This window comes from Mustela nigripes, chromosome 13 (assembly GCF_022355385.1).
Source record: "Mustela nigripes isolate SB6536 chromosome 13, MUSNIG.SB6536, whole genome shotgun sequence".
In the NCBI taxonomy this organism is placed as follows: domain Eukaryota; kingdom Metazoa; phylum Chordata; class Mammalia; order Carnivora; family Mustelidae; genus Mustela; species Mustela nigripes.
The window spans coordinates 63751185-63765013 of record NC_081569.1 but is presented as its reverse complement, the minus strand read 5'-3'; the positions used below and the strand labels follow the sequence as shown (position 1 = coordinate 63765013).

Below are 13829 nucleotides of genomic sequence, written 5' to 3'. Positions count from 1 at the left end.
TGCCTGGGTGGCGCAGTTGGTTGGACGACTGCCTTTGGCTCAGGTCATGATCCCGGAGTCCCGGGATCGAGTCCCGCATTAGGCTCCCAGCTCCATGGGGAGTCTGCTTTGCTCTCTGACCTTCTCCTCACTCATGCTCTCTCTCACTGTCTCTCTCTCAAATAAAATCTTTAAAAAAAAAAATTTGATGCTGAAGACATAAGTTCATTGAGTCATATATGTCTTTCAAAATATCTTTCATCTCCCCATTGGTAGGGGCTGTCCTCTCTCTCTCTCTCTCTCTCCCCCTCTCTCTTTATTCGAGAACTCATGCAAAATATTCCAAATGAGTTTTAATCGTCTTCCTCCTCTTTTCTCTCCTGGTTCAACTGGAAGTAACGCGATTCATAACTCTCTTTGCTGTTAGCAACTACACATAACCAATCACCTTGGTTATTCTTCAAATATTTTTTGGTGAGGTATTTCAAATGCCTTTTAGAAAAAGACACCTCAGAAGTTACAGAAATCTTGCTCTTTCTCCTTTTAATGGTTACAACCTCTCCACCGAGATTCCCAGCTCTTCCATTCACTTATTTTCTTTTCTAAGTCTAAGCCTGTTTATTTGGTCACCTTGATTCTCTCTTCCAGAAACTGCTCAAAATTGGCACCATCCATGATTCCATCTTCTAGAGGGTGAGTGCAGTCAAGGGTAAGCTTCAGAACTTGCTGCCTTTTTTTTTTTTTTTTTTGGCTCCCTTTCACTAAAAGCTTTTTCTTGGGCACCATGGCAGCAGTGGAGACAGAAAGGGGCCATTCTCTTTTATGCTTCAATCCATTCCAAATACCTTAGTTCCTAAGATTGGACTAGACATTGTATGTTGTTTAAAAAAAAAAAAAGAGGTAGACATTCTGGTTCCTGTCCACCAATAATTTATATTCTACCATTTAATATAGTAGGCTTGGAGAACATGACAGTAAAGTGCTAAATTATGTGGAGCAGGCCTAGAGGATTGTCAAGGGTATAATGATGTCATGTTAGTTTCCTACTGTTGCTATAACAAATTACCACAAACTCAGTAACTTAAAACAATACAGATTTATTATCTGACAGTTCTGGAGGTCAAAAGTTCACAATCAGCCTCAGTGGGCTAAAATCAAGCTGTTGGTAGGGCTGGTTACTCTGGAGGGTCTGAAGAAGAATCTGCTTCCTTATCCTTTCCAGCTTTAGAGACTGCCTTCATTACTTGACTCCTGGCCCCACGTCTCATTGCCTTTTCTCCCTCTACTACCATTGTAGAATCAACCTCTTCTCCCTCTGATCCTCTGGCTTCCCTCTCAGAAGGACCCTTATGATGACATTAAGCCCCCCTGCATAACTTCTCCAATCTCAATGTCCTTAATTTAACCACATCTGCAGGGTACTTTTTGCCGTGTAAATCGTATCACAGATTCTAGAGAATTGAAAGTGGACACCTTTGGGGACAGGGGCCATTATTCAGCCAACCACAAATGCACAGTTATATAGGACACAATTGGGAAGTAACTAGAGAAATCTTTAAAACTGAAAAGAGGAAATGAGCTTAAGCCAAACCTTGAAGGTCAGATAAAATGTAATATGCAGAGAAAAAACAGTAAATCCTTCCAACAGGAAGAAAACACCACAAGTGATGAAACAATACTTCAGACTCAAGGACCTCAATACCCTGGCTTTGGGGAAAACAAAACTTACACAGATCCAACAGTTAATAGAAGAACCTAAAGAACCTAACAGGAAAAAGGTATTGTATAGTCTTTTAGAACAAAATAACTTAAGACAAAAGATAACATGAAGTGTAGTCATATAGCTCTGAAGAAGTTGGTCCAAAGAAATGATGTCCAGAAAAAGTTAAATACTGTATGTATTCATAGCAAAAGGAAAACATGCCCATTGGTCCCTGAAATCCAAAAGAGAAGGAGCAAATATAATGTAATCCATCAAAACCATTTATTCGGGGCACCTGGGTGGCTCAGTGGGTTAGGTCTCTGCCTTCGGCTCAGGTCATGATCTCAGGGTCCTGGGATCGAGCCCCGTGTTGGACTCTCTGCTCAGCAGGGAGCCTGTTTCCCTTCCTTTCTCTCTTTGCCTGCCTCTCTGCCTACTTGTGATCTCTGTCTGTCAAATAAATAAATAAAATCTTTTTAAAAAAAAAACCATTTATTCATCTCAATTTTGTGGTTTTCCTTAAATTTTCTTACATCCTTTATTTTTGCTAACTGAAAAGGAATAAGGATGTGGGGGATTCAGGTAAAGAAAAAAATGTTCATCATTAAGACCTTCTATTCCTTTTATTGATCAACAATGTCCTATATTTAGAATGTTCTAAGATTGATAAATCTACTCCCAATTTGACCTACTTCTCTCACAGGATTTGCTTCATCTTCCCCTTTATTTTTTCTCCATCCTTTTCCAAAAACAAAAGAAAAATGAAGGAGAGGGGACAAAAAGATTTGAGTGAGGAGGTGTTTGAGTGGCTCAGCTGTCTTGCCTTGTCTGCCTTTGACTCAGGTCATTGATCTCTTGGTCCTGGGATTGAGCTCCTTAATGGGCTTCCTGTTCAGTGGGGAGTCTGCAGCTCCCTCTGCTCTGCACCACCCACCATGCTCTCTCCATCTCTCTCTCTTTCAAATAAATCGATAAAATCTTGAAAAAAAAAAAAAAAGAAAAGAAAAAGATTTGAGTGAAAAAGATGTAGGAACCAGGGCCTACAGAGACAAGGGATGATAAAGGGAAAGATAAACGGGAGAAAGACATTACAGCCCATGACCTTTTGGTTCTGGTGGATTAAAGCATAGCAAATTTGAACACACTCACACAAGGTATATGCTCACAAAATAATGAAAAAGGAAAGGAGGGAGGGGTGCCTGGCTGGTTCATTTGGTAGAGGATGCTATTCTTGATCTCAGGGTAGTGAGTTTGAGCCCCACCATGGGCATAGAGATTACTTTGAAGTAAATAAAATCTTTTAACAAATAGAAAGGAAGGAAGGAAGGAAGGAACTGAAGATAGGAGACCAGAGAAGTTGGGGTACGAAGGAAAACTAGTTCACCAGCTCACCTACGGCTAACCAATCTAAAAGGTTGCTCAAGCAATCTTAACCACTTTTCTCATATATTTCCATGAGAAATATTCTTTTATAGTCACAAAGTGCTAAAATATTTCCACGCGGTGCAAGTCTGCTGCACTTTCCATCATCCTATGAAAATTAATAAAGGAAAACGTCACTAAAGTCGAGTCAGGAGACTAGAAGGGGAGAACATTACTACTCAGTTACAGGAAGAATGATCAATTATAGGTCCCAACAGAAGAATCTTCAACAGGAAGAATCATCAATTACATGCCCCAACAGAGAAAAATGTACACTGCCTCTCCTATAAGAAATCAACTACTGCTACAATTCAGCCAATGAGAAACTCCTCACACTGAACTTTTGCTTTCCTCCAAGGGACTTGTACTCAAAATGATCCAATTTCCTCCTCCTTCTCCATAAAATAACATTCTTCTTTGTTGGATTTGCCTTTGGTTTTTGATGTAGTGTGTATGCCTCCCATTGCAAGTCTTTGTTATTCCTGCATAAACTCATTTTTTGCTGCTAAAATAACTGACAAGTTTTCTTTTTAAGGTTAACAGTTCCTTCCTTGCAGTAGGTATGGATTATTTCACCAACACATTCTCTTAACCTTGCCACCAGATGTTTCTAAGATATATGCAGAGGTCAAAAGCAATGGATTGAAATGTTTTAAATAAACTGTATTTTATTTTTATTTTTATTTTATTTTATTTATTTATTTGACAGAGAGAAATTACAAGTACACTGAGAGGCAGGCAGAGAGAGAGAGAGAGAAGGAAGCAGGCTCCCTGCTGAGCAGAGAGCCCGATGCGGGACTCGATCCCAGGACCCTGAGATCATGACCTGAGCCGAAGGCAGTGGCTTAACCCACTGAGCTACCCAGGTGCCCCTGTATTTTATTTTTATTTATTTATTTTTTAAATATTTTGTTTTTAAGTCATCTCCATACCCAACGTGGGGCTCGACCTTAGGGCCACAACCCTAAGATCAGGAGTCACACACTCCACTAACTAAGCCAGCCAGGTACCCCTAAACTATTTTGAGAGAGATTTTAGGTTCGCAGCAAAATTGAGAGTAAATTTTTTAAAAACCCACTCCCCATACAGTAGTTTTCATTAAGATTCACTGTTTGTGTTGTATATTCTGTAGGACTGCACAAATATATAATAACATGTATTCACTACTATTAGTATCATAGAGGGGAGTTGAACTGCCCTAAAAACTCTCTGTGCACTGCGCAGTCATCCATCCCTCCCCCAAACCCTGGCAATCACTGATCTTGTTACTCTACTGTTTGTCTTCATATATTTGGAATCATACAGTATGTAGCATTTTCAGATTGTCTTCTTTCATGCCATCATATGCATTTAAGTTTCCTCCATGTCTTTTTGTGGCTCAGTGACTCATTTCTTTTTGGCAGAGAATACTATTCCATGGTCTAGATCTGTTGTAAAAACCAACCTCCATGCTTCAGAGCCAAAATAAAAGGCGAAGACAAAGTTTGGGATAAAGAGGCACAAGAGCTTTATTGCTCTGACTGGCCAAGAAGGCTGCAGCAAGCCATGGCCTTCAAAACCTGCAAGGAAATACAGGGTCTAGCTGGTTGTGACAGGAAGTGCTTACATGCTACTGGCCTTCCGCTTGTCTTGAGGGTTGGCACCTTCTTGAAACGAAAGGCTAAGAAGGGAAGAGGGGAGGTTTGCAGAAGGGAGGAAAAAGACTACTTTAATATTGAGCTTTGCTGAAGCCTTAGTGCGGCCACTGTGATTTTTGTTCAACTTTAACCCGTTTCAGATGTATCACAGTTTATCCATTCACTTATGGAAAAACATGTTGGTTACCTCCAAGTTTTGGCAATTATGCATAAAGCTGGTATCCGTGGACAGATTTTTGTGTAGACCTAAGTCATTAAACTCCTTTGGGTAAATACCAAGGAGCAAGATTATTGGACTGTAGGGTAAGAGTGTGTTTCGTTTTCTAAGAAACTGCCAACTTGTCTTCCAAAGGGGCTGTTCCATTTTGTATTCCCACTGGCAATGAATGAGAGTTTTTATTCTGCACATCGTCACAAGGATTTGACAATGTTTGTGTTCTGGATTTTGGCCTTCTAATAGGTGTATAGAGGTATCTCATAGTTGTTTTAAATTGTATTTCCTAATAACATATGATGTGGATATTTTCATATGCTCATTTGCTTCTCTTTACCTTGTTTGGTGAAAGTTCTGTTTAGATCTTTTGCCATTTATTTATTTATTTATTTTAAAGATTTTATTTATTTGACAGACAGAGATCACAAGTAGGCAGAGAGGCAAGGAGAGAGGCAGGGAAGCAAGCTCCCTGCTGAGCAGAGAGCCCGATGCAGGACTCGATCCCAGGACCCTGAGATCACGACCTGTTCTGAAGGTAGAGGCTTAACCCACTGAGCCCCCTAGGTGCCCCATTTGCCCATTTTTTAATCAGGTTGTTTGTTTTCTTGTTGAATTTTAAGAGTTCTCTGTATATTTTGAGTAACAGTCCTTTATCAGATATGTCTTGTGCAAATATCTTCTCCCCTTCAGTCTGTGGCTTGTATTCTCACCCTTTTGATATTATTTTAAAAATGAAAACTTGAGGGGCACCTAGGTGGCTTAGTCTGTTAAGTGTCTGACTTTGGCTCCGGTCATCATCTCTGGGTCCTGGCCAATCCCGAATTGTGTCAGCAGGGAGTCTGCTTGCCCTTCTCCTTCTGCCTCTTCCATGCATTTTCTCTCTCCCTCTCTCTCAGTAAAATTAATTAATTAATTAATTAATTAATTAAAGTAATTAAAACTTGGGCACCTAGGTGTGGTTAAGCTTCTGCCTTTGGCTTTGGTCCTGGTCCCAGTGCCCTGGGATCAAGTCCTGCATCAGGTTCCCTGCTCCAAGGGGAGCCTGCTTTTCCCTCTGCCTGCTGCTCTCTCTCTCTCTCACTGTCTCTCTCCCGCTGCCCCTCCCCTCATCTCTCATGACTGAATAAGTAAAATCTGTTTTAAAAAAAATGAAAACTTGAACAGAACCTAGAACAGAGGGCAGGTTGTCTCCTCGAAAAGAGGGCAGTTTCTCAAGTCTCTCACAACAACACCTGATCCATTTTGACATTTATGCGTGGGCTTCCTTTCTGAAATATGCAGCAGTGGAAATAGCAAAGGATGTGATGTCAAAAGATGTGTTTCAATCATAACTAAGACTTTTTAGCTGTATTAGGATTTTTTTAATTGCAAGTGAATTAGTCCAAACTTACCAAGCCAAACAAGGAATTTATGAATTCACTGAACTTGAAAATCCAGGTTAGGGGCGCCTGGGTGGTTCAATCATTAAGCATCTGCCTTTGGCTCAAGTTATGATTCCAGGATCCTGGGATCAAGCTCCACATAATGCTCCCTGCTCTGGAAGCCTGCTTCTCCCTCTCCCACTCCCCTTGCTTGTGTTCCCTCTCTCGCTGTGTCTCTGTCAAATAAAGAAAGAAAGAAAAAATCCAGGAATTGATCTGGCTTCAGGGATAGCTGTATTCATTTCCCCAATGAAATCAAGAAGATCTTTCTCCTTCTCTCTTTCATTCTCCACTGGACTTTCCTCCATACTGGCTTCACTCCAGCAGTTCTCTCTGGAAAACAGCTCCAGGTTTTCATAATTCTTACAGTTCTCAAGTGAAGCCAACTCACTCCTAGAACTCACTTATTTCACCCTGTTGAAAACAAAAAACACCTTGCATTACTTGGATCACAATACCTACCTGTATATCAGTATCTGCTTCCAGAGGCTGTAGAAGATCCTGATGTGCCAGTGTGGGTCACGTGTAGTGGAGAGAGGAGGAGCCCCTTGGTGACAGTCCTGTTAGGAGTTCCAGAAAGGCACAGGAGTAGTTCCTTAAAGGAAAATTACAGTTCTGTTACCAAAAGGAGGAAGGAAATTGGCCCAACCAAAGCAACAGATGTCAACTATATCAGTTATGAGATTTGAATTAAGGCACTTAACCTCTCAGTGCCTCTGGTTTGGTTTGGTTTTGTTTGTTTGTTTGTTTGTTTGTTTTTGTTTTTTCATCAGGAAAAGAAGAGGGGCTCCTGGGTGGCTTAGCTGGTTAAGCCTCTGCCTTGGGCTCTGGTCATGATCCCAAGGTCCTGGGATGGAGTCCTGCACCAGGTTCCCTGCTCAGCAGGGAGCCTGCTTCTCCCTCCCCCTGCTTGTGTGAGCGCTCTCTCTCTCTCTCAGACAAATAAATAATATCTTAAAAAAAGAAAAAAATTCCAGTGAATCATGGCACCTGGGTGGCTCAGTCAATTAAGCATATCTGACTCTTGGTTTTGGCTCAGGTCATCATCTTAGGATGGTGGGATTGAGCCCCATGTCAAGACATGCTTAACACAGAGTTTGCTTGTCCCTCTCCCTCTGCCCCTCCCTGCCTTTGCATGCTCTCTCTCTCTCTCTCTCTCAAATAAATAAATAAATAAAATCTTTTTTTTTAAAATCCAATAAATCAAGTTATTTTAAAATTATTGTCCTAGTCTTTGGCCTTCCTATAAATTTCCTATCAACATGTTTTAAATTATCTTATGAAAGTGACATCTTTAAATTTATTCACTTACCTTCATCTTTTAAGTTGTTTTTCTAAACTGCTCATTCAATGTACTAGATGAAAAAGCATGTTTAAAAGCATTAATTTTTATTAACAGCTGTTAAAAACAAGACAACAGTCACCAAACAAAGGCCCTGAAGCCCCAGGTCACCAAACCAGATGTAAATACATTTTTGGCTCTCCCAGAAATGGAAGTTTAAACCAGTACAATCAGAAACCACCTGGTGAGCACTAGTTAGGGCATGTGCCTGGGAGACCTCTACCATCTCCTAAAGGAAAGGAACTTTGCAATAAGCAATAAACAGTAAGCAATCTGCTTTCTCACCACTAAATTCCCAGTTCCTGCTCCTTTCTGCCTGTGAAAGTCTTTCATTTTGTAGAGCTCCTTGATGCTCCTCTCTGTCTGCTAGACTGGATGCTGCCCGATTCAAATTGATTTCTGCTCAAATAAGCTCTGAAAATATTTCATATGCCTCAGTTTAACTTTTAACACAGCTAAAGAGTCATTTTCCTTTTTAAGGTTTTGGAAAAGTCTCTGTTATGTGTTCTCATGGGGAACAATGAACTCTAATTTAATTTACATAAAGAGATAAATATAATCTGTCTGTATTTCATCATAAACCTGGCAGAACTAATTCCTTAATGTCAGTAACTATTGCAGGATTTTGCCAGTTCTGGTTGCCCTCAGGCCTGTTCAGTAACAAAATTCAACCAAGTGAATTTGAAGACCTAATTGGCTTTGTTCAACAATTCATGGGTCAGACAGCACCCCATGTAGCCAGCAGAGAGGTGCTCCGAAGAGGTGTCCAAACTGAAAAGATTTTTACAGGCAGAGGGTGAGGTCAAGAAGGTTACTAGCAAAACAAAAGGACTGTTCCAGAGGAAGCTGTTTGCTAGGGGAAAACCAGGGGTCTTCTCATTTACGTTACCTCATCTTTCTTTGGGAAGATGGAGAGGACCCAAGAGACAGACTCCTGGGCACTGATGGAAGGAAACATTTCCTGACTGACTAGTGAAGGCCACATTTCTTTAGGAGGTTGAAACTGCCATTAGATTGGGTATTAAACTCTGGTTTGGGAACTCTAAGTGACACCATTTGGGGCCTTCAATTTTCCTTTTTTTTTTTAACAATTTTTCCTTCTCAATCACATCCCACTTTGTGGAATTTGTGGAAGTTTGTGGAATTCCCAATACTTGGAATATGCTTTAGAGCCAAAGTCCCAAGGACCTATGCAATCAAAATCAGATAAGCCAGAGAAAGACCCCTTGGGAAGAGTTCCCTTTTTTAAGCCAAACAGTTTTAACTTCCCCAGGAGGGTAAATGCAGGCCTAGCACGTGGTGTTGGACCCTGCACAGAGACCTCCTTGATGAGCTAAATGATAATCAAGGGCTCTTCTGTTATTCTTTTTTAAGGGCTCTTCTATTATTCAGGACAATTTAACCAGAGTCTAAAGATTTGTGTGGGGGCAGCTATTGCTTTAGCAGCAGATTTTGTAATAATTTTAAGGATTAAGGAGAAGTTTGTGTGTGGGGGGGGGTTGTTGTTGTTGTTTTATTTTATTTTATTTTTTTTTAATTTAAGGATTTTACTTATTTATTTGACAGAGAGAGTCACAGTGAGAGAGGGAACACACCAGAGGGAGTGAGAGAAGAAGTAGGCTTCCCGTGGAGCAGGGAGCCCAATGCGGGGCTCAATCCCAGGACCCTGGGATCATGACCTGAGCCGAAGGCAGATGCTTAATGACTGAGCCATCCAGGCACCTTAAGAAGAAGTTTTTGATCAATGCTTCAATTTGCGTTTATGCCTAACCAGGGAAATAGGGACCTGTCAAAAGAAGTGTCTTTTTTAAATTAACAATGTCAGTTTAGAAGAGCAACCAACAAGACTGTCACCAGCTAGACCCCAAGACCTGACTTATACTGCCCACCTGCTTATAGCCACCAACTTTTGTCCCACATTTTTCCTTACGCTCTTCTTTCCAGCTTATCTCTTAACTTGGGCAAGAGACCTTAGGAGGTATGGCATCCCATGCTGGAAACTGAAACTGACCTTTAAGCCATAATGGCTGCCTTGACAAGACCTCCAGCTGGCCCAGACCACCCAGAACAGTTCAAGCTCAACCCTCAACTCACACCTGTGCAAATGGACCATGGAATGACACACAGAGTAATGACTCTTACCTTTACCTCATTATAATGCCAAAATCTCTGCACAAGGAACACATAAGCCTCAATGACCTAACATACAATGTACAGATAGGTGTGTTTCCTTCAGACACACACACAATTTTATGTCCACCTCTATGTACAAGGATCCTCATGATCCTGTTATTTGCTGCAAATAAAGTTTATTATATGTGACATCTCCATCTGGTATAGTTTCTCTCTGTGACTCACCAAAGGAGCAAACTAATGTTTGTTCAGTTACAAGAGGTCTTATTTTGCTTGTGAAAATTAGAGGCGCAGTTAGATTCTTTTCCTACCCTGAAATAAAAGAGGTTACCGTCTCTCCTTAACAATGACCTGAGAGATACAGCTGAGGATGCCATCCTTTTGGGCCAGTACCAGAAAAGGACGGGAGAAGAAAGAGAAAGGGTTTTATGCTTAAAGTGTGATGTCTTGATCTGACGTCTTGGGAAGTAGTCTACACGTGGATGTCAGCTACTCTTCTTCCGGGTCAAATTGATTTAGAGCTCTCCCACATCTTTTCATTTTGGAGCAGCGTCGGTGGTCAGGAGCACTTGGGAGAATCCCTTTAATGGCCTGAGGGCTGTTTACCTCTGATGATGTTTTACAATACCAAATTATTAGGCTCTAGACTATAACAGGCAGGTTTCCTTTCATTAGGATCCAAGAAGGCTTCTTAACCTGTTGATAACAGGCTTGAGCATAAAACTTTAGAGATTTATAGCAACCGGTCATATTGACCCAAAACAGCAAGGATCCAAAGAAGGTTGTATACTGATAGAATTTCTAGAGTTTTGTAAGGTTTTGTTAAGGCTCCTATGATTTGTCCAGTGAATGGGTGCCTTGATCCCTAGAGATGATGGAAAGTATAACCCAAATAGGAAACATTGCTTTTAACAGTTGTTTTGTTTTGTTTTACTGTGAGGGCATCAGCCTGGTAGCAAGGAAAGGTTTTAGCCCATTCAGAAAGAACACAAATACAGTAACAAGTACACATTGATAACTCCTACTAAGTGGCAGCTTAATAAAGTCCAATTGTAGATGTTAAAATTCTACAGAAGTCTCTATACTTTTGTCTATTCATAATCTGAGTCATCTTAAATATACTATGGATGAGGAAGGAATGCAAAAACCGAAAAATGGGGTTTGTCAAGGAGCCAGAAAGAAGCAAGCAGCTGTCTTGGGCTTCTCATAGCCCTGACTGTTTATTGAATTTATAACCACTCTGTGTCTATTTTAATACTAATTTTTTTCAGTTGCAGACTGCTGCCATAACAAAAGGACATTATGATGGCAAAGTGTGGCAATAAGGGGCCGTGTGTACGGCAGAATGGACTTTGTGTACATGTGCCACAATCTTACAAATATAAAGAAGGCATAGTACTATTTATTTGACAATATTTTCTATGCAAATTTACATAGTAAATAAGCCTAATTCGTTTTACAACTCTTTTGGAATATTTCAGGTCAAAAATATTTTTTTTTTTTTTTTAAGAATTTGATTGGAGGGGTGGTCTGAGTGGCTCAGTTGGTTAAGGACTGCCTTTAGCTCAGGTCATGAAGTGTCCCTGGATCAAGTCCCCTATCGCATAGTGCTTCTCCCTCTGACCTTCCCCTCCTCTTGCGCACTCTCTCCCTCTTCCAAATAAATAAATAAAATCATTAAAAAAAAAAAAAAAAAAGAATTTGACTTGGGGAAGTTTGCTAAAAATGTAAAAAAAAAGTTTGCAAGCACTTATCTAAATAGGATCATGGATCATTATGAAATGATACTTAGAGGGTAAAGAAACTTACAAAACCTCATCAAAAGCAGACTAAAAGTCCAAGAAAACTTCATTCTTTTAACAGAGATAAGACCAAATTTTAACTTTGTACCGGTTTAATTTTGATATAAAAACATTATTTTTATTAAATTTATTTTAATCTGAGCCACTGATTTTGTTTTCTATATTCTGATCTTGTCCCATTGTTACTAAAACCCAAGTTCAGCTGCTCAACCTTGAAAGCCAGTAGTTGAGAGACAAGTGTTGGTCAGAAAGGAGAGGTTGCTAGGGGCACCTGGGAGGCTCAGTCGGTTAAGCAACTGACTCAGTTCTGGCTCAGGGCCCTAAAATGGAGCCCTTTGAGGGGCTCCACACTGAGTGCAGAGTCTGCCTGGGATTCTCTCTCCCCCGCCCCTTCCCCTGCTCATGTGGTCACTTGCTCTCTAAAAAAATAAATAAGGGGCTCCTGGGTGGCTCAGTGGATTGAAGCCTCTACCTTTGACTCCGGTGGCGGTCCTGGGGTTCTGGGATGGGGCCCCATGTCAGGCTCTCTACTCAGCAGGGAGCCTGCTTCCTCCACTCTCTCTCTGCCTGCCTCTCTGCCTCCTTGTAATCTCTGTCTGTCAAATAAATAAATAAAATCTTTAAAAGAAAAAAAAAAATAAATAGATAAATCTTAAAAGAAAAAAAAGAAGGAAAGGTTGTTTTACTCATGAGGCCAGGCAACCTGGGAAGATGGTGGACTAATGTCCAAAGATGGTCTCCAAGTCTCCAACGAAGCACGGGGTTTTTAAGGGGAAGGCACTGAGAAGTGGTAGGATTGATGTGCTGGGGAAGCATTCTTAGTGTGAGCCCAAGTGGACTTGCCAGCATTAGGAAAGGCTGTTTACTAATGTGGTCCACCTTGATCTTCTAGGAATGCCTTGTTCCTTGTTTCCCCAGGGTCAGTATTGCGTTGCAATCTCAAAGAAGCTATGATTAGTCAGGCAATACGCTAGAGGACCCAGGTCAGTGGATTAAAAGTATGTGGCCTTTTTAAAGGGCTGGGAGCACAGTTACACTTTGTTTTCATTTCAAACCAACCTCATTTTAGGAGAAAATTGTTGTTGTTGTTGTTGTTGTTGTTGTTGTTATGACTACTATTACCATTATTTGTGGGGCATCCCAATTAGGTCGGGGCTGGTGGTGCAAGTGGTGAAAGGATTCACCCAAGGCAGAACAAAAGAGAGGGAAGTTTATTGAATACACGGCCTCAAGGCAGTGGTGGGCAGGACAGTAAAGGGGAAACTGTGACAAGGCAGTGGTGAAGGACCACAGTTACAGGGTAGAGTGAGTAGGTATGAGAACATACGGAATTTTCCCTTTTTTGGTAATCTTAAGAACTGTGTCTGGTCACTGAACAGTTAGGGCCAACGGCAACTTCGAGGAGGGTCATGTAACGAACCTGTTCGCATTGTTCCGACTTGTTGCCTAAAAGGGGCCTCTAAATTATCATCATCATTATTACTACTGAAAATATCTCTCATTTTCCTGGCATAGGGAGATGTTTCTCTTACTATTTTTAGTAGTTTTAATTACATATTAATTAGAATTTTTAACCCTTTGAAACCTTGGTTTCTAATTGTGGGCAGGTCCCCCTAAGACAGGCCACTTTGGCATGAACATTATTTTGAGTTAAAAGCAATTAAAACCCAGAAGACTCGGGGAAAACTCTTTAGGTCTCCCTTGACTGCCTGCTTGTACTAGGAAGAGAGCTTTTAACAAAGTCTCTTTACCTAAGTAACCTAGCTCCATCACAGGGGAGCTTTTGTTTTCCAGCATCTCCTCTCACCTTCCTGCTAATGGGGTCTTTCTTGCTTTTGTATCCTAGACTCTACCCTTCTCCTTAGCTTATACAAACAGCATGCTGCCTCACTGTCTTTGGAATTTCCATGTCTGTATGGAAATGCCTGTACATATAGCATTAAACTAGATTTTCTCCTGTTCACGTGTCACATGTCAATTTGGTTCTTAGTCCAGCTAAAAGGACCTCAGAGGGTAAAGAAAATTCTTCCTCCTTGACACACTGAAAACTAAGTAAGGGATTGCTCTCAGTCTGTCATATAATTTTTTTACATTTGCAAATTAATGAGTATTTAAAATTTTTATAAGCATATGCCTTTAATTTATCTAAAAGTAACATACTCAAATAATTTTAATTT

At 40.7% G+C, this 13829-nt stretch overlaps 1 protein-coding gene across 1 annotated transcript; it reads right to left on the bottom strand.

The window, feature by feature from the left end:
• Nucleotides 1–332: 332 nt before the first annotated feature.
• LOC131998719 (large ribosomal subunit protein eL22-like) lies at nucleotides 333–765 on the bottom strand. Its single transcript, XM_059371193.1, has 2 exons — nucleotides 612–765; nucleotides 333–571 (listed from the first exon to the last, which is right to left on the bottom strand). Exons 1-2 carry the CDS (start codon nucleotides 763–765, stop codon nucleotides 333–335), a joined length of 393 nt encoding a protein of 130 aa, XP_059227176.1.
• Between the last annotated feature and the right edge of the window lie 13064 nt (nucleotides 766–13829).